This window comes from Perna viridis, chromosome 14 (assembly GCF_037379345.1).
Source record: "Perna viridis isolate PV_CMFRI_1.1 ecotype Kerala chromosome 14, ASM3737934v1, whole genome shotgun sequence".
In the NCBI taxonomy this organism is placed as follows: Eukaryota; Metazoa; Mollusca; class Bivalvia; order Mytilida; family Mytilidae; genus Perna; species Perna viridis.
The window spans coordinates 17010567-17032168 of NC_142458.1; the positions used below are offsets into that span (position 1 = coordinate 17010567).

Consider the following 21602-nt stretch of genomic DNA (forward strand, 5'->3'; position numbering starts at 1 on the left):
ACTGGAAATGAAAGGGCTAATTAAAATAAAGAACTAGTGTATCTGTTACCCAAAATTCACTTCAACGGCCACTTCCTCTATCACAATAATGTTTAGTACTAATATTCACTACTTAAGTGATCGACAAAAAACATCAAAAATAGTACCAGTGAATTTTTTTTTATACTACCCGGTATATAATCCTAACCAGTTTTTGGGGGAATATGTCCACTTGACAGAATCTACAAATATTAGCAACTACGAAGATGAATATGTTTAAAGTATTTAAAGATAAGAACATTGGATCATTATGAATCAAACAGACCCTCCTTTGTACATGTACTAGTTCAACATGCTGAGTAGCTCATAGATGCAAAAGCTCACAACAAGTTATGTCACCTGACATGGACACATGATTATGACTCCAGCCAATCAGATGTTACATAATCTTCTATATGCTGCATGTCATGGGGAGAAGCAGTGATATACAATTTTTTTTTAAAGACTTTAGTATGATTCAGCCAGGGATCAATCCCACACTATTAAAAACACACTTTAAACAGAAAGCCACTATGGTAGTTCAAAACTATTTCAAAATTTTTCATAACTACTAAATCATATAGAATAATTCCACAAATATTTATTAGTAATTACATTCTTCCCTTCCCAAATCCCAAATGCAGGACACTTCTGAAAAAAACAAGAATGCCATGCGTAGCCATATGTCCCCCGCCGCTGTAGAAAGAGTTGAATTACAAATGTTTGACACCTGTATAAATAGCAGATTCAAAACATATGTGCTTTAATAAGTCCATGTGGCAATACAAGCAGGCATTCCAAAACAACAATGATGACAACAAAATGATTTGACTTATCCAAGAACAACTGGGTCCCATCCATATAAAAGCAACTTGCATACAAGAGATGATATACTTACCTTCAGCTACTATGTAAAAGATATAATCTTCTACTGGCACCTCTTCATACAACAACAAAAAATCCGCAAAAAAAGAATGTGAAAAATGAACAAAATCCCATAACTCCCATAAAAATTGACGAATCAAAATGGCAGTTAAGTATAATGAACTACATATGGTGACACAATCCTACAAAATTTGGTCAAATTCCAATCAGTGGTTTCTCAGGAGTTGCGTCCACAAGGTGTTCCTATTGGGAATAATGTGAAAAATGAACAAAGTCCCATAACTCCCATAAAAACAGTTGAATCAAACTAGCGGTTAAGTATGGTGAACTCCATATGGTGACAAACAATCCTACAAAATTTGGTCAAATTCCGTTCAGCCGTTTCTGAGAAGTTGCATCCACAAACTTCAGACGGACGGACAGACAGACACCAGCATTTCTATGTCCCCGCTCCTCGTTGCCGCGGGTGACAATAAAAACAAAATCAACAAGTAGCAATGTACATACCAATCTTAGTTTGATTAAATGCTGTTTCCAATGACAACCAATCTAAGCTAGTTAATATCCCATGATGCTTATCTCTGGTTTCCATAGCAAAAACTACCTGATCTGTGTATAAATCTAGTCTGCTCACTTTTGACAAGATGGCTAAAAAATAAAGAAATGAATATAAATTTAAAATACATTTTGTACAAAGTTATAAAAACTTTTTGGTAATAAAATATGAAATGTAAATTAACAAGAAATGATAGCAACTGACAAATTTTGCATAGATTACCAAGTGCATTAAAGTCAGGATTAAGACCAATCAAAGTTAATTTTTTGGTTCTGATAGAATAACAGAGGGACAGGAAATGTGATTCCAATACTTTTAATGTATTAATTTTCAGGAATTTTGGCCAGTGGATATTTGCAGTATTAATTTTTGCTGTTTAAAACAATGATTAGTGTTACATAATGTTAGAAATCAATTTCGAGGGTACAATTTTTGCACTTTTCAGTCCATTTACAAAATAGCAAGAATTAGTACATTTACAGTACACAGGCAAAGTTATTTAACATGATTTTCACGCAAATTTCACATGAATTTCAACTGAATTGAGCAAATTATCTTTGTGACAGAGTTAACATGAAATTTAGGAGAATCGAGCCTCCATGTGAAATTCACATAAATTGTTCACATGAAAGTTGTGTAAAGTGAATTTCACATAAAATCACGTTAATTTCATGTGAAGCTACATTCACATGAAGCTCAATTAACATGAATTTCACATGAAAAATATTTGCCTGTGTATACCACTCATTTACTGAGACAGGATATTACAAAAAAAGTGAACAAGACAACAACTAAGGTACAATGTATTATTACCTAGAACAGGATCTGAAGAGTTGTCTTTCTTTACTTGTTCCACCTTTGTTGGCTTGTCAGATGTCTTAGTAGGCGGTAGTATCTCTGATAGGAATGAATTAACCTGATCAATCTTCTCAAGACTGAAATTAATCTTCAAAGGTCTGTCTAACCTCAAATGTATACTTGCTGAAAAAAATAATAGTCAGAATCCAGTACTAGTGTCAAAATGGTGGTAATTAAAAGTTTCATAATGAGGGAAAGTCGAATGTTGCAAAATATCAAATGAAGTTATTAAATTTCAACATTTTAACAAGTGATCCTCAGCGAATTTGTTGGGTAGTTGATATTAAATTACGTGAGTTGTTATTTTGTATCAAATTTTACAAGTTATCAAACTTTTTTCTTGATGATTCCTCTGGAATATTTGGCTGCTTGACATGGCCGACATATTAGCGATTGTTTGTCTATAATGTGATACCAATAGGACAATCTAGGAAACATCAAAACATCACTTTTAATGAATCAAATTTATCCACTTAGTGTCACAATCACACAACAACCATTCACATCCAAAAAAAATGACGACACATTTTTCATATCACCAGTTCATATCACATTGCCCTATGATTTGAAATCTCAAAATATCAAGCCATTCACATCCAAAAAAAATGACGACAAATTTGTCATATCACCAGTTCATATCACATTGCCCTATGATTTGAAATCTCAAAATATCAAGCCATGAAAATTCAAGAAGTACCAGTAGATAAAACAACAAAATCACAAAGAATAAGGTATGTAACTTTACATTTAAAATTAGTCATAACTTACAAAATCTAAATCATGCATGGCAGAATAATAAAATACACTTATACATGTGTATTTAGTTATAATAATTCTCTCTATGTCGACCACCATATGATGTCTATTTGAAGAAACTGGGAACATTTCAACAGAATGATAGAAAATTTCACTTTTTTGTATTTATGAACCAGTCAAATGGACAACACCTTCTAGATTTGCAGATATTATACTTTTATTGCTTTTTATATCCAGACTGTGTTGTTGTCCATGTGACAGGCTAATTTTTAAAGATTATTGAGACAACCGTACACATCCACAGGTATCCTCCCTCTGGATTTCTAAAGATTCTAAAGAAAGGTGTCAGTTCACTTTTTCCATTTCATTTTGTATTTAGGTCATATGCTGGTGCATTTGTTACATTTCAACATATTTGTTTCTTTTTCTGGAGTTATATTTTAATTGTAAATTTGTAATGAATTGTAATTATCCCTGACACATTATATATATGTATATGTACAAACATGTCCCAGCTGCTTTGCACAAAAACCAATTATGTACCAATTTGAGATGACATGGAAATTTTTGTATGTACTAAGAGAACCTTATAAAAAGTGACTGATTTATGCCAATCATTTATAATGTGAAACCACAAACCTTATAGCATATTACTCCTATGAAGCCCAACCTATCAAAAAACTCTACCACTCACAAAAAATAATGGAAGCGATATATCTTAAATGGGATTTTAATTTACCTGCTCCAACTAAGAAGTCTTCAACCTTCAGTGTGAACAGACTTGGAGGTATTCCTGTTTTTGGGTGTGGCTTTCCTGGTCTGGTTTCAAACCAATACACATTGTAATCTGTTGTCTCAGGAATTACAGCAATTTCTATAAATGGAATTTAACACTATTGAAATGTTTGTTCAGAAACAACCACAATAAATTAAATTAAAATTTTCTTCACAGTTTATACGTACTTTTACATATGATACAACTTTTACTTTTGACACAAACATAAGAACCAATTACAAGTTTGACTGAACATTTTTTATCAAAGCACATATTCAGGCATCTTGACCAAGTTCTGAATTTATCCCTGGTTCTATTATTAACCAGGAAACATGCTTATCAAAATTTTTAAAAGTCAATAATAAATATTTACCTGACTGCAATACTTTTGCAGAAGACCCCTTCACTAAAACATCATAACATGACATTTCAAACTTTTGATGTTCTTGGTGGCAGGACAATACTGTGTGTGGCTGAGAAATGTAAACATACAGGAATGGGGTCACATCCAAGTGACCTTCATCTTTGACCTTTTGTTCTGGTACCTGTAGTTTGATGAATGTATGGGCTTCAGAGCAAGATTTTGACAACTGTGGAGCTTCAGGCAAGGGTTGTTTATGAAGTTTCTTAACTGGGATTTTATGGCTGTATGTTACAACTGATATCCTGCTTGCTGTTAAAAGAACATCTAAAGGAGCAATGAACTTTGGCCTTTTGCCCATGTCAGGTGAATTTAAGGTTATTTGAGGTTTTCTGTCCTTGGTCCTTTTACCTGTGATTGTAGAAATATCACTTTCTATGCCACTATCTGCAACAATGTTTTCCGACCCACTCGCAGATAAATCAGTTCCATCAAATGTTTCCATGACGGAATTATCAACACTGACCTCTGTCATTTTAGCAATTCCTTGTAGTGCAATGTCTGATATGACCTTGACCTGGTTTGTGCTGATACAGATGTCAAGGTCATTTGTGAAGTTGATCTCTAATGCATGTCCACAAACCAGAACCTTCATTCATGTAAAAATAATATATACTACATGCTATATGTGTACTTGGATCAATTATCCTTTAACTTGGGGATAATGGTAAACAATAAAAAATGTTATCAATTTGCAGAAATTCTGGACATTAAACTACATGTAACACTAAACTATGTAAATACATCATACCAAACACTGCTTAATATTGCTTACTTTATAAATACAAGATCGATAAGCAGGTTGATCCAGGGGTTACACCCCCCTCTATAAGGAAAAAGCATAAAAAATTTGAAAAACCAACTTAAAATCTGTTAAGCACAGTAAATAATGGAAAATTTTGTCCAAAAAATACCTTCTGAATCCCCTTAAAAATTCTGGCTACTTACCACTTGCAAACACTAATTAGTATTGAATAGACTTTTTGCAATATACCTTAGAAAATGAATCAGTGACACCTGGTGGCTGATAAACTATAGCAGGGGCGGCAACTACTTTAACATCAACACCAGAAACAAGGGGAAGCAACTCTATGTCTTCCTTCTCTTTCCTACAATCATTTTATATACTATACCAATAAGTAGGTAAAACCTTAACACCAGTACCTAAGTCCTTTAATTATTTGTGTACGCCCTGTTATATTGACTTTCAAAATGGTAAAATTTGTTATGATATACTGTTTTTATTGTCCTTTTTCATGGTCTGAAAAATGTATGGGCTGAAATGTCCCGCTTTTGTAAGAACTGTGGGTTGTTATGGACTGAAATGTCTTTGGGTAAAATTTTCCAGTATTGATAAGCTGATTATTAAAGTCATTTTCGTAAATATGCAGGTGCCATGTTTTGACCATCCCTAGCTTAGATTGAATGAAGCTGCCATGATGCTGTTTTTAAGCTCCTGATTTTACACACACAAACCAGACATTTATGATTTTTCTGGCCATAAGTACACTGAGCCCAGTTGAAAGTATAATCATTAAAAGGAGTGTATGATTTAACAAATGTTTCATGATAATTCCTTATTAAGTATCGGTGCAAATTAAAGAAGTACAAAAAAATAAATGAGTCAGTAATTTACTGATGACTAGAAACCACCAATACAACACACAATTAAACATGTCTAAACCAAACCTCTTTGGGACTAAAGAATTTGTTTTGTTTAGGAAGATGTTTGATTTACATAAAGTCAAAATATATTGAAATTGATGTGAAGGGAGGGAACTTCACAAGGAATTTGATTTAGACAAGTTACCAGTTTATTCAGGGTTTGGTTTAGACAGGTTTACTGCATTTGGTTTCTGATAGTTCTGCTTCACATTACTCTACCTGAAAGGTTTGTCAGCAGTATTCCATTCCAAAGCAGGTATTTGAACTGATGGTTGATTGGATTGTCTCCCATTGTTAGTCACTCTGTCTAGAAAATCATTCCATGTTCCTAAAAAAAGTTTGGTTTTATTTGAGATATATATACAAAAAGGATAAAAGTGTTTAACTTATTTTTCATTATTTGGCTATCATTGTCTGACAGAAATTGCAGAATCTGGTAAGACAGGAAGTAGATGTCCGACAGGCCTTAAATAGAATCCAATGATATGGCCCCAGTGCCTGATGCTGGACACCAAATAGCTAGTGGCTGTGATTAGTAGTTGCTGAGAAAGGTGTTACAAAAATAATTTCCTTGTCCACACAACCAACATTCACCATACTATAACTTAATTTTCACATGTAGAATGTGGCCAAAAATAAATAAAGAACTGGTGTGAAAAATACAAATAACCCCTGCTGTAGCAGGTGTGACATTTTTTTCACAAAATTCATTGTAACTAAAATTCCAGAAAATATGCACATCTCCATATGCTCATGTAAAGATGCAAAAAGAGTTTTCTGAGAATACAGCAAGTTCTAAAGAAGGAGTTGTCAAAAGTATTATGTCAGACAGATAGACAGACTTAAACCATTCAAACTTTATTTTTGAAAGCATAACTCTGAGTTACCAATTACACCCTTTCATAATGAAAGTGAAAGTAGGGTTTCTTCATAATATTTATCTATGTAGAAATTAAACGTTTCATGTTCTCTGCATCTATTTTAACAGATTCCTCTCAACCTTATAATTGCAGTTTTCTACTTTGAAAAAAAAATTAAGTTGCACATGTTGTTGCACTAAGCAGACCGCCACTTGTATATCTACATGAAGCCACTCACCAAATTCAAAATCAATCCATTTAATTGAGATTTTTGTTACAAAATTTTTTCTCTATCATTCCACATAGTGAATATGGCAAAGTCCCACAAAAAAGGAAGTTAAAACTGGACAACACCCAAAAAATTGTATGCATCAAATTTGGAATCAATCCAGCCATTGGGAACTCAGACAATTGCCATACACTTCTGGACAAACGGAATGATGGACATACACGGTGATTACCACTTTGGGATATAAAAAAAAACCATTTATTTCAAATAATCATCAGTCGTAACTAGATTTAGGCCATACCTGTACACAGTGACATTCCTTTGATATCAATCTGATACTGTCTATTTTCAATGGCTGACCCTGGCTGGTGTGTCAAGTTTGCATGCAGGGCTCGGTGGTAGAGCTCCCTATCTACAGGATGGCGGGGAAGTGGATTGTCTGCCTGTGGTACGACAGACAAAGTTTGGATTGCAGCAATGGCTAAATCTTGGTCCATTAAGGCATGCTGTGAATTACTGACATCTATTTTTAATCTGGACTCTGATCCAATCTTTGGGAGGAACAGTCGAACACTGGACATGTTGATATAGATTAGGGGTAAGGTGCTAACATTGATAATTGGCATAGACTGTTTTGGAAGTTGATTTTTAAGTACATATTCCTGCTTGTCATAAGATTTAGCTTTTACAGTTGTCTGTGAAGGACAAAAACAGTCTAAAACAGTACTGATGGCAGATGGTTGGAAGACAATATCACATGGTTCTATATTTAGACAAATTTCACAGATGTATTTATGGAAATAAAGATCGTAACTCTCTGTACCATCACCAATGTTACCAATTTCTGCTAAATCGTCATTTAATTTTCTCATTTTCTTGGCCACATTTTTACACAACGCCCTTGTAAAGGTGAAGTTCAGAAAACTGTGAGTTACATCCCTTGATGAAGAGTCTCTAGGAGAGAAGTTAGAAACAGTCTGATGGACACCTGACCACATTTTGTTACAGATCATGTGAGTGTCATGTGGTATCTCCTTCTGACATGTAATTACTATACCTAAGTAATCTTGTTCTTCCCACTGATTGCTGAAAAAATATAAAAAAATTTTGTTATTGTTGCATTAACTCCTTTAAGATCAATTCAAAATATCTCTAGTTAGAGATTTTCACAATACCTGCTAACCTCCAACAATAGGCCTAAAAAAATTTTAAGTTTTTGGTTACCTGACCAACCCTAATTTTTTTATAGTGTCAAAATAAAAAAAAACAATTAAACAGATTTCCGGCTTTCCGGCATCGTTTTTTTTTTCTAGAATCACCTTGTTCTCCAATGTGGAGGTTAAAAATTCATTAAAAAAAATGAAACAACGTGGCCATGGCTACAAGAAATTCAGTATTTGCAATAAAATTTGCAAAATGCAGGCATATGGATGTTTCAATTTCCTATAAATCTATAATTTAAAAAAAAAAAATAAATAAATAAACCCTACCTACCAACCACAGAATTTTTTCCTTAGGGCTTAGAGGGGTTACTCCTATAAATCAATGAAAAATTTAGAATCTCCAACATAAAAATGTAATATCTGTGTGAGGTTTTTAGTTAAAGTTAATATTATTTCCACAGAAAAAATACTAAACAGTTGAATTTTTGCATATGCAAAAATTCTTTTGTGTAAATATCTCCCAAATGAGACAGTGTCAATAGAAGAGAATCTCCAACTTGCACATTTCCAAAGGTTAACAGGTACGTTCTTGAAGAAGGTTTTAATAGTTTTCCTACTTTAAAGAAATGTTTGCTGTTGTCAATAGGATGATAATATGACAATGCAAAATTGTTTCCCTAATCAGCATTATTCCTTTCTTCTTTCAGTTCATGCTATAATGAAGACACAAAATAATCTTTACAGAAGAAAATCTTTGACCCGAAAATTAACATGAAGCATGATACATGAACTGAAACTGTAAACCAACTACTGGCATTTTGCCCATATTTATTTCCCTTTTGAGAATTTAAATTCAAATTTGCTGTTACCTATTATCACAACTTACACTTTGTCTTACATGAATTTCATCAAAAAGCGACTAATAAGTTGTAATTTATTTTTCACATTATTTTTCTTGCTAGCAAAATAAGCAACAACAAAAAAATCACTTGCAAAGTAAGTTTTCTCCAAAATAGGCCAAAATCAATATCTAAATTATAATATCAATGACTGATTAAAACCAGAAATGACTAATTCAATGATATGATTTTAAAAGGTCTACAAACAAAGTGGAAATTGGCAAAATTGAAAGAAAATAAACAGTAAAAAGAAGAATCACAATGGTACATTCCAGATTTGCAAAAGCAGAAGATTGATTGATTGATTGATTGATTGATTGATTGATTGATTGTTGGGGTTAAACGTCCAAGCAGCAATATTTCAGCTATATTCAGATGATGAATATGAAATGCAAAAGCAGGAGAAAATCATGTCTGAACAAGTCAATGACTTTTATGATTAGTCTTCTCTAGTTTACATGACAATAATAATGAACTAACTTCTTGGTGTTCCTGTGGTAGATATGTGCATTGAAGGTCCCACATTTGACCTTGGCCTTTGTATAAACTTGCTCCACATCTAAGGACAAGGTCAAATCATCCAATGTCAAGGAAAATTTACTACCTATAAATAATGAAAGAAAAAGTGCATTTAGTAAAGCAGAGTTAAGTAAAACAAAAAAAACTATGTTTCCAATAGACAGTAAAGGTAAAGAGAAAGCCTGTCTAAACCATGTCCAATCTGGATTTCAAAACTGGTTTTGGTTAATAAAGTTCAAATTCATTTAAACTGACATAAAGAGACTTCAAAAAGTGTCTGGTTTAGACAGATTTTCAGATTATACAGTGTTTTTGGTTTATAGGTTTTACTGTATACACATCAGCAAAGATAAATCTGCCAAACTATCATTGTACAAGCTGTATTTTATTCTATGCATGTCAACATAACTCAAAATATTTTGCTTCTGACTGAAAGAATTAAAAAACATACCATCTTTTATAGTATTTTCAGAATAAAACCGAAACTCCAACTTAGGTAACGTCCATTGTAACCAAAGAGATAGCTTGACTTTGTCCCCTGACTTCTCATTAATGAGGTCAAGGCTAGGAGTTGGCTCCCTGGATGTGACATCAGAGGTTTCTGTCTCCGTCATCCCAGTATAGTCCCTAGGTTGGTCTGGAGGAGTGGGCTCAGGGAGCGCTATTTCTGATAGATCTGGTTGATCTGAGTGTGGGGTCTGAGACTGATCTTTCTTTTGTAAAGATGAGACAAGGAAAGCAACAGTGCTTGAAAGTCCAATCAGCTGGTTCACAACTGATTTACACAGTTCTGCCTAAAAAAAGGGGAAAACATTCTTTGAAGGCATACCCAGGAGAAATAATTATACAAGTTTTTGTTACGATAAACAGAGTATGATTAAATGATCAAAAGATATATATGTATCAAACAGACAGCAAAATGATAACTTAAGATGATCTAAACAAGTCAAAGGGAAGTAACTCAATTGTGATTCTAAATATTTAACATTATTTTGACATCTGAAAATGTGAGTGCAATGGAAATCTGATGCCAGCACAAGTTCTTAAATAAGTCCTGTTCCTTAATGTATAAATATACTACTGGACACTGTGAAATTTAAATTTTAATTTTGAAGTATAATTTAACAATATTATACTAAGTACACAATAACAACATAACCTACAATCTCAACACGTTCACCAAGATTTCAACACTTTCTCTACTTACCTGTAATTTTGACATTGACACAATAACAGCATGCATATCTGTGTGTAAACAAAGTCCTAAGGATGATATATTATCTGAAGTGGGAGGATTGTACTTTGTTGTTACTCCAATGGTACAACTGACAGTCGTAGGTTTAACAATTGGGAAGACACTCTGTTGTGAAAGGATTGTATGTACACAGAAGTTTGTCAGCACCATTCTCCAGGGTAGTTTCTCACCTAAAATTAAACAAGATGTTCATGTACAGTGAGTCACTGGTCTCTTTAACCTCCTCCCATTTTTGTAAAACAGGCAAAAATTAACAACCAAGTAAATCACATGTGTCAAAATATCAAGCAGATGTAACACACTGTAGAAGAGAAACGAGTAACAGAATATTTTGTAATAATGAAACATTTAAAAAAAAAGTTAAATCAGTAAAGAACACATTCTTCGGTGGAGACTAACAGGTATTCTTTCGTTATTTTTAATTTGTACATGACTATTTGACTGGTTGTTTCATGACTTGGAATAACAAGAATAGAAATGGTGAATATGTCAAAGAGACAACAACCCCACCTGGATGAAAAATGTCAGCTCAAGGACACCCATGGGTCTTCAATAAATGATAAGGAAACCCTAACACCACAGAGCTGGCTGCAGCTGGCCCCAAAACACAACACAATACACAGGTACAGCAAAATAGTTGCCCTATATACTCCAGCAACATAAATGTATACCCCAAAATCTTTGCTTTACTTTCCTTACCAACTAATGATCCATCTACAGTACTGACTGGGATTTCCTGTAGACAGGAAGTAGGTTTCATTCCAGAACTTGTAATTTGAACTTGTGGTAAACATACAACTAAAGTGGGAGGAAGTGTATTTGTTGTAATGGCAGACAGAAGATTCTGTGAAATGTCCACACTAGGTTCAGTCAGCTTTAATGTTGATTGGTGGATAAATATAGCACAGCTCTTCACTTCAACCTACAAACAGAAAATATGATGTATGGCCATGACTGCATGAAAAACAAAAAAGTTGGGACTGAAGATAGTATACAATCACTTATTTACCCCATTTTCCAAATGCACACAAATGTGGTTCACTGAAATATAAAACAGGCCTATACTGTTGTCATGAAGCTTAATCACTTGATGCTGACCCATCCAAGAACCAATGTAGCTTGACATATTTTTGGGACAAATTTTGAAATCCTAAAAGTATAATTTTAACACAGAACTATCTTGCAAAACCTTACATGGACTTGTAACATTCTAATCAAAGGAAACATGGCTGCCAATTTGTCACCAAGAAGACCTTTATTGTTGCTATCTGTTTTCTGACTGGGCACTTTCTGAGAAGTTGACCTGTTTCTCGAGTGAGTTTTAGTTTTACTGAATGATGTAGTATCTCTTGCTACTGAACCACTGGATGCTAAAAAGTGAAATAAATGTGATAAATAAAACAAGATGAGCTGTGAGTTGTTGCCTACTAGAACAATCTTTGTCATTAAGTACTGTAAAAGTATCAATTTTCTGGGTGCACTAGTTTTTGCTATTTTAGCGGTGGATAGAAAAGTGTGAATAATAGTATTTGCAAAATTGATTTTGAACACTATATAAAGCTCAAAATTTTCTGAAACCGTGAAAAATTGATACCTGCATATATGTTCACATGACAGAATCCGTGAAAATTGGAAACCGTGAAAATTAAAACGTTTACAGTTTTCAGGTGTATAATAACCACTAGCACAATACTAACATGGACATAGACTTAACTAGTAACTCCCAACCCTTAATTATGTTTTACCTTGTGATAGATGCTGTAATGGTGAAGCTGCTTGTGCAATTGCCAAGTCAACTTTAAATGGTTCTTCCTCATGCTCTCTTGGACAAAATTTCGTTTTGGGTATATAGTCAAACCAATCAGACAGAGCTGGATCTATGGCACAAATAATTCCTTCTGTGTTCAGTAAAAATAGGTTTGGCACTGAAATAAATATACAGATCAAGTTGAATGTGATAATAAACTATCAATAAAACTAATGCTAAAATCAAGTTTTCTGTCAAAGGAACTCATTTTGATTAGAATGAACAATGAATATTTGTGCTATATTTTTTGGGGAGAGAAACCAAAATATGTGCTAATGAAAGTTCATGGAATGCACATGACTGCAATCTTTGTTCACACCAAAGGGAGCTGCACAATCTAAAAATAGTAATGTACCATAAAATTATATATTTATCCAGGAAGAAAATATGTATAGCATGTGTACAGCATTTGGGTGGTTGTTTACTGTGAAAGACTATTGTTCACTGGGTACCTATTTTCGTGGTTTTCATGGGTAGGCCAAAACATGAAATTTGGTTTCCAACGAAATGGAGATTTCCATTGATGTGTAAACTGAAAACCCCAAAACCACGAATACTTTCACAGTATTTGATTTCATAAAATTTTGTTTGGATATCTAACTGGAAATGAAACTTAGATTTTACCAATACTTCTCTTTTGACCTGTTGTTGGATACCGTACATGTATGTCCCCATAGTGATTTGAGAACCAATAAAAGTTAGGAGTTCAGGAAAGTGAAAAAAATACTGGTTTCGTGTATATAGTCATCTGTTGTGAAATCAGTGGTGGGAAATATTTTCAATATAATTCCGCTCTTCAATATAGATTCTCCCTCAGTAATGAGTGGTTTAAATTAATTCTCAATTCAAGATGGTAAAATTAAAATTTCAACACATTAATATCTTTATTTTACCATAGAGAGTGGAGAAATAATTTTAATCAAGAATAGACTAAAGAAGAACGGTTTCTCCTGTGAAATTAGTAGAAATCTTGGAAAATGTAAAAATCGCTAGAAAACTTTCACTGAAATTCTATCACCATCTGGTTGTGAAAAAGTCACCTGCATTTCTAATCACCAGCTTAGTTTCCCAATCTTAGGGTCGACTCTAATTGGTATTTCAGAAATTTGTTTTAAAAATTTCAGACAGCGTTAAGGTTAGATAAAAAGTTACCATCCTTTCCTTTATTTGCATATTTTGTAGATTTGTACTAAAACACTATACTAACCATCAGAGACAATGTTTTGATGAGGCAGCTGTAATGTGAATGTTAGGAAGTCATTCTTATCTTCTGTCAGGGGTGAGGGGTTCCGAAAGTACTCTGTAGAAGTCAGCTTACTTGTGTTACCAGGGCAACACAACAATGGGATGATGGAACCAACCTGAACATCTACAAAAAAAAACAAAATAATTATTTTTTAAAGTTTTATGGCAAAAGCTTTCTAGTACATGTATATGAATATCATCAAACTTCACAAATGGTGAACCAATGAAGACCTTTAGCTTTAAATTTAGTTCAAATATTGTTTCTTTGTGTATATACTAAATTATCTTACCATACAAAATAATTTGTACAGATGACAGTGTTCCTGTATAGGCAGAAACAAGGGAGGTAATACAGTGTTTCATCTCAAATCCATCAATGTTAATTTCCAGGAGTGGTAGCACAGGTGTACTTTCATCTGAAATATAAGGATTATACATAACTAAATAAATGCTAAATAAACATATGCTAATTCAATGCATATTCTTTCAACACAAACTCCAAAAGATATTATTTCATTTTTTATCATGGCCTTCTACTCAACCTTTCAATCAAATAATTTGATGCATTTAAGCTCTTGTATTTGTCTATGATTATATATATCGTAGGATATGAATGGAATTCTTACTTCTAAATGACATCTATATAGAGAAATCTCTACAGATTAACCTATATACTCAAGATTAAGTCCATCTTCCAATTAGGGTACGTCTTAGATTTTGCATCTAGTTCATTCAATATTTTGTTTACTAGTATACCTCTTCTTACTACTGTTGAAGAATTTTAGTTCTTATGATAAAAGTTTTTGTAATTTTTGTGGTTTAGGGAAATTAGAAATTAATATTCTCCCAACAAGATTGAACGTTTCTATTACTAACTTAGAGGTGCTTTTATAAAATCTCTGAATTCAAATCCCCACAAAATAATGAAGTTTTGACAAACCATAAAAAAGTAAATGTTTTCATTTATCATTTTTTTAATTAATTGCAATTTGAAAAACTCTGAGAGTAATTTTACCTGTAGTAAAAACATCATCTAGCAGGGTATCAGAATCAATATCAGTAGGTTTGGGGACTTTCTGAAGCCATGATTTATATATCTCGAGGATCATCAGTAAATTGGCCTTATTTAGGTTCACTGAGACTTGTGGCAGCTCATACAACTTTTCTACCTTTGACATGTGAGAGTTCTTCCTGCAAAAAGGTATAAATAGAGATAAAAAAAATTGGACTTTAAGGTGTTCATGTGTTAAAAAATGACCAATACACTGAAAATCAGGCCAATACTAAATTTTATAATACGTAGTAAGAACTATATGTATTAAATTGTCTACTGTAAACATTGATTGCAACTTTTTGTGTAATCCGCCAAATAAACATAAAAGGATGAGTTGTCTCGTTAAAGGAAGCATATTTTTTTATACATGGAAAGTATGTTGGATTAAAATTTTGAAGATATATGGAGGATAAAAATGCTTAACGAGGAACACTTAACATATCAACAATTAAAGATACAGCTTTCAATGTACATAAAGTGGAATAATTTATATTTACCAATACACAGTCAATTGTAGTTTCCTTGTGTAAAGAGCCCCACTGCAAGGGGGGACAACTGTAACTACATGAGACTTGTTTCCATTTAAATTTCTAGTGACCAAACCAGTAGAAAAATCAAACAGCTGAAATTAATGTAAAAAAAAAATCAGTTTTACAAAAGAAAAGATTAAAGCATTTGTTTATTCTTGTTTTTTTTTGGGGTGTTCCATTTTCTGAACTCATTGATGAACTGGGGAATAGCTTTTGGAATTGTTTCTGTCTTTGCTTTGATCCACATAGGTTTATCAAGTATCAAAATAATGCATAGTGATGAGTAAAACATAGTGATGGGTAAAACTTTGTGAGGAGTAAAACAAAGAGATGAGTAAAACATAGTGATAGCATAATACTAAATTTTAGACATACCTTAAATTGCATATGGGTGTGACAGTGATGTAACAAATTACTAGATGGTGCTGCCATCTTACTGATTAGTTTAACAAGTTTCCGTGGATACATGACACTTGTTGTCTGGTACTCGAACCTAGCTGTTGTTAAATGTAGACATGGTAAGTATTCTACTGGACTGGGTTCTGATGTGGAGGATTTTGAATTCTACAACACAAAATGTCATAAAAAAGTAGTATTGGAGAAAATGTAGAGAATTTATTCATTAATATTCTGAGATTACTAAAACTGGTCATGCTGCATTGATCAGATCAGGCACTAAATTTTGAATGCCTGGAAAATTCATTACTTGTGGTTTTATTATTCAAAATTTCTAACAAATTCAGTTTTAAATGAACACACTTCAAATATTGGGAGATACACATTCTCTCATTGTAACTAGCCGACTATCTCCCATATTGAAATTTAAATTGGCAATTATAAAATTTAAATAGAGTAATCCATTTCTACCAATGCAAATTTAGTAGGATAATAAATTGGAAAGAATGAACAACCAAAACATGCTTGTGAATACGTAAAAATCCTAGAACTAACAAGTTCCACACACAACAAAAATCTTCCAAGTGTTCTTGGCACAAGTGATTATATTTTGGTTATTCACAATAACCAATTGATTATTCAATTTATGTAGATTTTCATATTCATTTATTGCTATATTTAACAAAAATTTCAAATTTAGATTGAGATTTATGTTTGATGTTTAGGCAGGAGAAATTACAACATTTTTTCACAGTGTTAATTATCGAAATGTATGTACAGGAAACATTCGATTAATCATTGCTATCAAAATAATGATAACAATTTCTTATCATTTCTTAAATTTACCATACCTACCTTTTGAAGCTGGACAGTTTTGTATGATTTCTTGGCTACATCACAAATGGGATGGTCAGCATACTGTATACACATTACAGGTTGTAGAAGGCTGACGTGGAATGTTTTGGTTGGTATAAACTCTTCTAAACACTTAATCTGATCCTCGGTTGGATGGGGGCGGTTGTCATCTACTGTTTCTGTAAAGAGAAATTGAACCCTAGAAAAGCATCAACTTAAAGGAAAGGACAATAATTTCAGAATTGATTAAATTAATGTTTTCATAGCCATATTTTTTGCCAATTTGTGAAACAATTTTCTGTGGGGGTCAAATATTTTGTAGTTCAGCCTCTTAAACTCAGATCTTAAACTATTAAATGAAACTAATAGGGAAAGTTTTTTTTATTCATCAATACAAATTGTGGATTGTCATTGCATCAAATATCTCAAAAAAACTTTCTTCAGCAAGCATATTGTCCAAAATATCAGTTTGTAAAATGGACTTAAATATTCCATCACATCATATCAAGGCCAAGTTTCATAAATCCTAAATCAAGATTTTTCAAATAACCTTCTTTAACTCAATTTTGAACCAATCAAATTGCTTACATGTATGTGTAAGTTTTTGCAAGTTTTTGTTGAGAAGGCAAAATGGGAAAAATCAGAAACATGCATGTCAAAAACCCACCAATCTGACAATATAATTTCACTCAAGTATGTTTTCTCTATCTGAAAAGACCACTACTTTTTCTGTGCATTTCTGAATTTGCTTAGAAAATTTTCAATAGAATGTTAGAAAAATCAGATTTTTGACAGTCAACTTCCCTTGAAATGTTCATTTTCAATGCATTTCATGAAATTGTAACTTAATTTACCAAAAAGATATGGGAAATGTTGCCTTTTTTCCTTGATTTTGATGGTGCAAATAGTCAAATTAAAATTTCAAAATTTTTTTTTCATATCAAGTTTCACCAACTGCCTGGTTTTTACATAGACTGACACTTAAATATAATGATTTAATTCACTATCAAATTTGATGAAACCCAGGCCTGATAATATCCACCTCCTTAGCTACCAACCTGGTTTTCCTTTGTAGTATGGTTCATAATTATAGTTGTAAGCACATGCCAATAACTTCTGAAATCTGTGTATGGAGGAGGATGTAGCATTTAACTGACAGGGACCAATGATAAAACGTATCAGTGAATTCTCTTTCATAAATAATGTTTCTGACATGTCTGATACAGAGGAGGCACTGGTTCCTGGTCCTGAAATAATCCAGTTTTATATACATATAAAAAAAACGGAGATTTGATGTATGTAGAATATAACTTCCTTACATATTTCTTAGGTGCACTTTATAAATAGCTCATAGTAGCTAATAGTTATTGTTAATATTATGCAAAAGTTATTGTGTCCATTAAATTTTGAAATTTTACGGGAAAAAAATTGCACATCATTATATAACAAATTCCAAATTATTGAGACATTAAGCCACATGCAATTACATGTATCTGTTCAAAAGATCATTCAAAAGAGGGTCTTTTTTTTATAAATGAGGAAGATAACTTTTTTTAATTAGCTTTCAGGGTTCTATGTAATTTACCCAAGGCACCTATGAAGTGTCACCTTGATACACCTCCTATGATTTTGAAGTGTTCCCAGATGTTCGTAAAAAAAAATATTATACATATCACATTACTTCTTTTATTAAGTTTATCAGAAGAGACTAAACTTAAAGTGAAAGACTATTTCATCTTTTTTTTAAAATACCTGATGACTTCTCTTCCTGTTCTGGCATCACATACAGATAATCAAAAAAGAATGCTCCAAACTTCTGTAGACTGTACTGTTCTGTATATGTCTGATTATGTGACTCACTGTCTAGCAGTAAATTTAATGGCTGGCCCTGATTGGCTGCTGATGATTTATCAAACAAAGAGTTTGAATAATAGTTTACCTCAGTTTTTTCAATCAGACTGTCTCCACCTATTGCCATGGTTTTACTCTGAAAAAAAAAGAGGTGCTGAAAACATAGGCCTGCACTGTTCATGTTTTTTTCCCCACTTATTTATTTTGCGTTCTTGCTATTTTCTATAAACAGAAGAACAAAATAATCATCATGCTGCAACTATATTGTACTAAAACATTGACTTTTTCAGAATCTAACTCAAGCATTATTAATAGCACAGTACAATTACAAGCATGGAATAATTCATTTTAGAAAAAAAATTAACCACTTATAACCAGCTCAATTTCTTTGGAGAAACAAAACTAAGACATTAACTTACCTTCTCCTTTATCATTTATTCTTAATGAAATAAACTCAAGGTAAGTATAATAATTCAACTATAGATAAGGTGTTCAGTTATTTTTTTTCTTATTAGTATGCCACAGAACTTACCCTGAGATCAGAATCATCCTTGACCCCACATATACACTGTCCTTGACATGACATATTTAAATGAGTTATCCCCACTTGAGCATCAAAGAAAGCTAGTCCCTGCATCAGTATGTCAACAGCTATACCCTCACATTCCAGCAGAATGAAGGGTCTGAATGCTATTTTCTGGGGTCCATAGTGTACCTTCTCTCGAAGTTTTTCCGTTAACTAGAAAATTAAATTGTATTTGTCAAACATTTTTTAGCCACTTTAATTAATGTCAGTCAAAACAGAAACTTATTTGTCACTTTTATCAACAAAAACAATACAAAATGTACCATTACAATTGTACATTCAAATACATGTACTCACATTCAGAAGTCACATCTATTTTACGAATTGACATGCATAATTATTTGACAAGCATTATGTATCATAAGTGGTACATTTTGTATGTACATGTATTATTTCTCAGAACTGATTCTCAAAAGTTTTATTTTGTATTAAACATTAAAAATGTCCTCTTACAAAAGTGTCTTTAACAAACAATCCAGATGTGAATTCTGTCTGTGCCAAAAACCTTTTCAGCTACATATACTACCCAGAATCATAAATATCCACAACTTTCCATCATAAGTAAGCAAATTACTACTTAATTTTCACTAGCCTGAATCAATTTTTAATTAACTCAGCTACTGGGCTACTGGCTAAAGGCACAGACTGTACATGTACATTCAAAGAGACCAGTTTTACCTTGAATATGATAGATATTTTATGACCATACATCCCTATAGCCAGTACAGGAGGGACAGGTTTCTTTCTTGTAATGTTTTCTTGGTCTTCCCCTTCTTCAGTACCCTCAGGTAAGATCTGGGGTACATAGGACCACATCCACTGTCCCCAACCTTGCTGCTGTGTCATATCTGATGCAACACTGGCAGAGTCTTCCTCCATATCTTGATAAAAAAAACAGGTTTAATAAACAAGTGTGGTAATACATGTATATTGTACTATGCTTGTACATGTACCACTTTTATTGTATTTTACATGTAAGTCCTATTAATCTATCACAGAAATGTCTAAGAATATAAATGAAATACAAAAGTAAAGACCTCCTATGAAAACAAACATCATACCAAAATTAAATAAAATCCTACAAAGTCATTAATGTGTGCACAGACAGACGGATGAATAAATGAATACAAGAAGCCATGCTTAAGGCCCAACCTTGCCATTATCATTTTTTAACTAACTGTGGACCAATCAAGTGGTAAGCATTTTAATGTTGTTGTCACTTTGTTCAAGTATTATTTTAAATGACATTTTTTTTCTATATTGTTCGTTAGTTATCTTCATACTTTTACTTAAGTTCTTATAAAAAAACAACTCTGCAGACCTATAGTTGTGTTGGTTTCCTCTTCCTCCATCACTGACCCATCAAGACCCTCATCTTTCTTGGCAGGATCTAACGTTCCATAATATAATGCAATGCACATTTCTATCAATCTTTCAAACATTGGTAGCTGTGTGTCAGTCAGAGACACATCCAAGTGTTCACAAAACAGGTCAAATTTGGTTACACTTGCCCTTTTAGCACTCATGGAATCATACTTTGTGTACAGACGTCCAGTCACAGAACAGCGGTATATAAGTGGATCTTGATAATGCTCAATTTTTCCACTGGAGTCACATTTATCCAAACATACAGTAAGATCACAGAGATTAATGGATTTTCTAAGTACTAATTCTGGTAATGACAACTCTATAAAGTCTCTCTCCCAGTTTTCATCCACACTGTATAATTCAGCTGATTTAATATTCAGTGATAATACAATATCATCTTCAACAAATTTGACAATCAAATTATTAACAATTATGCTGACATTATTCACTATCTTATTCATCAAACTTTGCAAATAACCCGGTGGAAGGTCATCGCCTTCTTGTTTCCTCTGTTTCAATGCTGACCTTGACTTTGACCTTTTGAGGTCACTTCTTGACCCTTTGCTGCTTGTTTCAAACTGACTATCCCTGAGCTTCAGAATACATTCTATTGTATTGATAGTTATAACAACTGGTTCTGAACCAAGTTTAGTCCAAGGAACATGTATTCTAAGCTCATGAATGTGCCCACTTTTGAAAACTATTGGAAGATGAACAGCTTTTTCAATGACATCTAGACGAAGGTCAAGGTTGTTCAGAACTGCATCTCCTCCCCATAGAGAAAGCTGAAAATCCTCTTGGTGAAGTTTAACATACTTGTCAATGTAGCCCATAAGAAGTGGGCTAATGTAGGATTCTAGCTTGAACATATTGAGTTATTGATCAATTATGATTGCATCCTGATCAGGCTGATGTTTTTTATTGTTTTACTACATACAGATACAGTGGCTAGGTACATGTACATTGTACATAAATTCTTTCAATATGGCACACTCACATTATTTTTCCATGTTAACCTAAAAAATAAAAGAATCTTATTTGACTAAGGAAA

The 21602-nt window shown here is 32.9% G+C and overlaps 1 protein-coding gene across 3 annotated transcripts in view; it reads right to left on the reverse strand.

Annotated features, from left to right (window-relative positions):
• LOC148598425 (intermembrane lipid transfer protein VPS13B-like) overlaps nt 1–21560 on the reverse strand; it is a 64746-nt gene extending 43186 nt beyond the window's left edge. For all 3 annotated transcript variants that reach the window (XR_015918657.1, XM_088561809.1, XM_088561808.1), the window contains exons 1-24: nt 20505–21560; nt 19862–20064; nt 19130–19336; nt 18499–18733; nt 17805–17993; nt 16747–16925; nt 15871–16059; nt 15463–15587; nt 14927–15102; nt 14202–14327; nt 13874–14035; nt 12605–12784; nt 12054–12229; nt 11559–11781; nt 10812–11029; nt 10056–10398; nt 9566–9689; nt 7325–8109; nt 6154–6262; nt 5264–5378; nt 4222–4858; nt 3813–3947; nt 2273–2440; nt 1411–1551 (exon numbers count right to left, since the gene is read on the reverse strand). Coding sequence is in view for 2 of the 3 variants with exons in the window: in XM_088561809.1 (XP_088417935.1) it covers nt 1411–1551; nt 2273–2440; nt 3813–3947; nt 4222–4858; nt 5264–5378; nt 6154–6262; nt 7325–8109; nt 9566–9689; nt 10056–10398; nt 10812–11029; nt 11559–11781; nt 12054–12229; nt 12605–12784; nt 13874–14035; nt 14202–14327; nt 14927–15102; nt 15463–15587; nt 15871–16059; nt 16747–16925; nt 17805–17993; nt 18499–18733; nt 19130–19336; nt 19862–20064; nt 20505–21420 (6061 nt within the window). In the remaining variant the exon portion in view is untranslated. The remainder of the gene's footprint in view (nt 1–1410; nt 1552–2272; nt 2441–3812; nt 3948–4221; nt 4859–5263; nt 5379–6153; nt 6263–7324; nt 8110–9565; nt 9690–10055; nt 10399–10811; nt 11030–11558; nt 11782–12053; nt 12230–12604; nt 12785–13873; nt 14036–14201; nt 14328–14926; nt 15103–15462; nt 15588–15870; nt 16060–16746; nt 16926–17804; nt 17994–18498; nt 18734–19129; nt 19337–19861; nt 20065–20504) is intronic.
• Nucleotides 21561–21602: the final 42 nt, after the last annotated feature.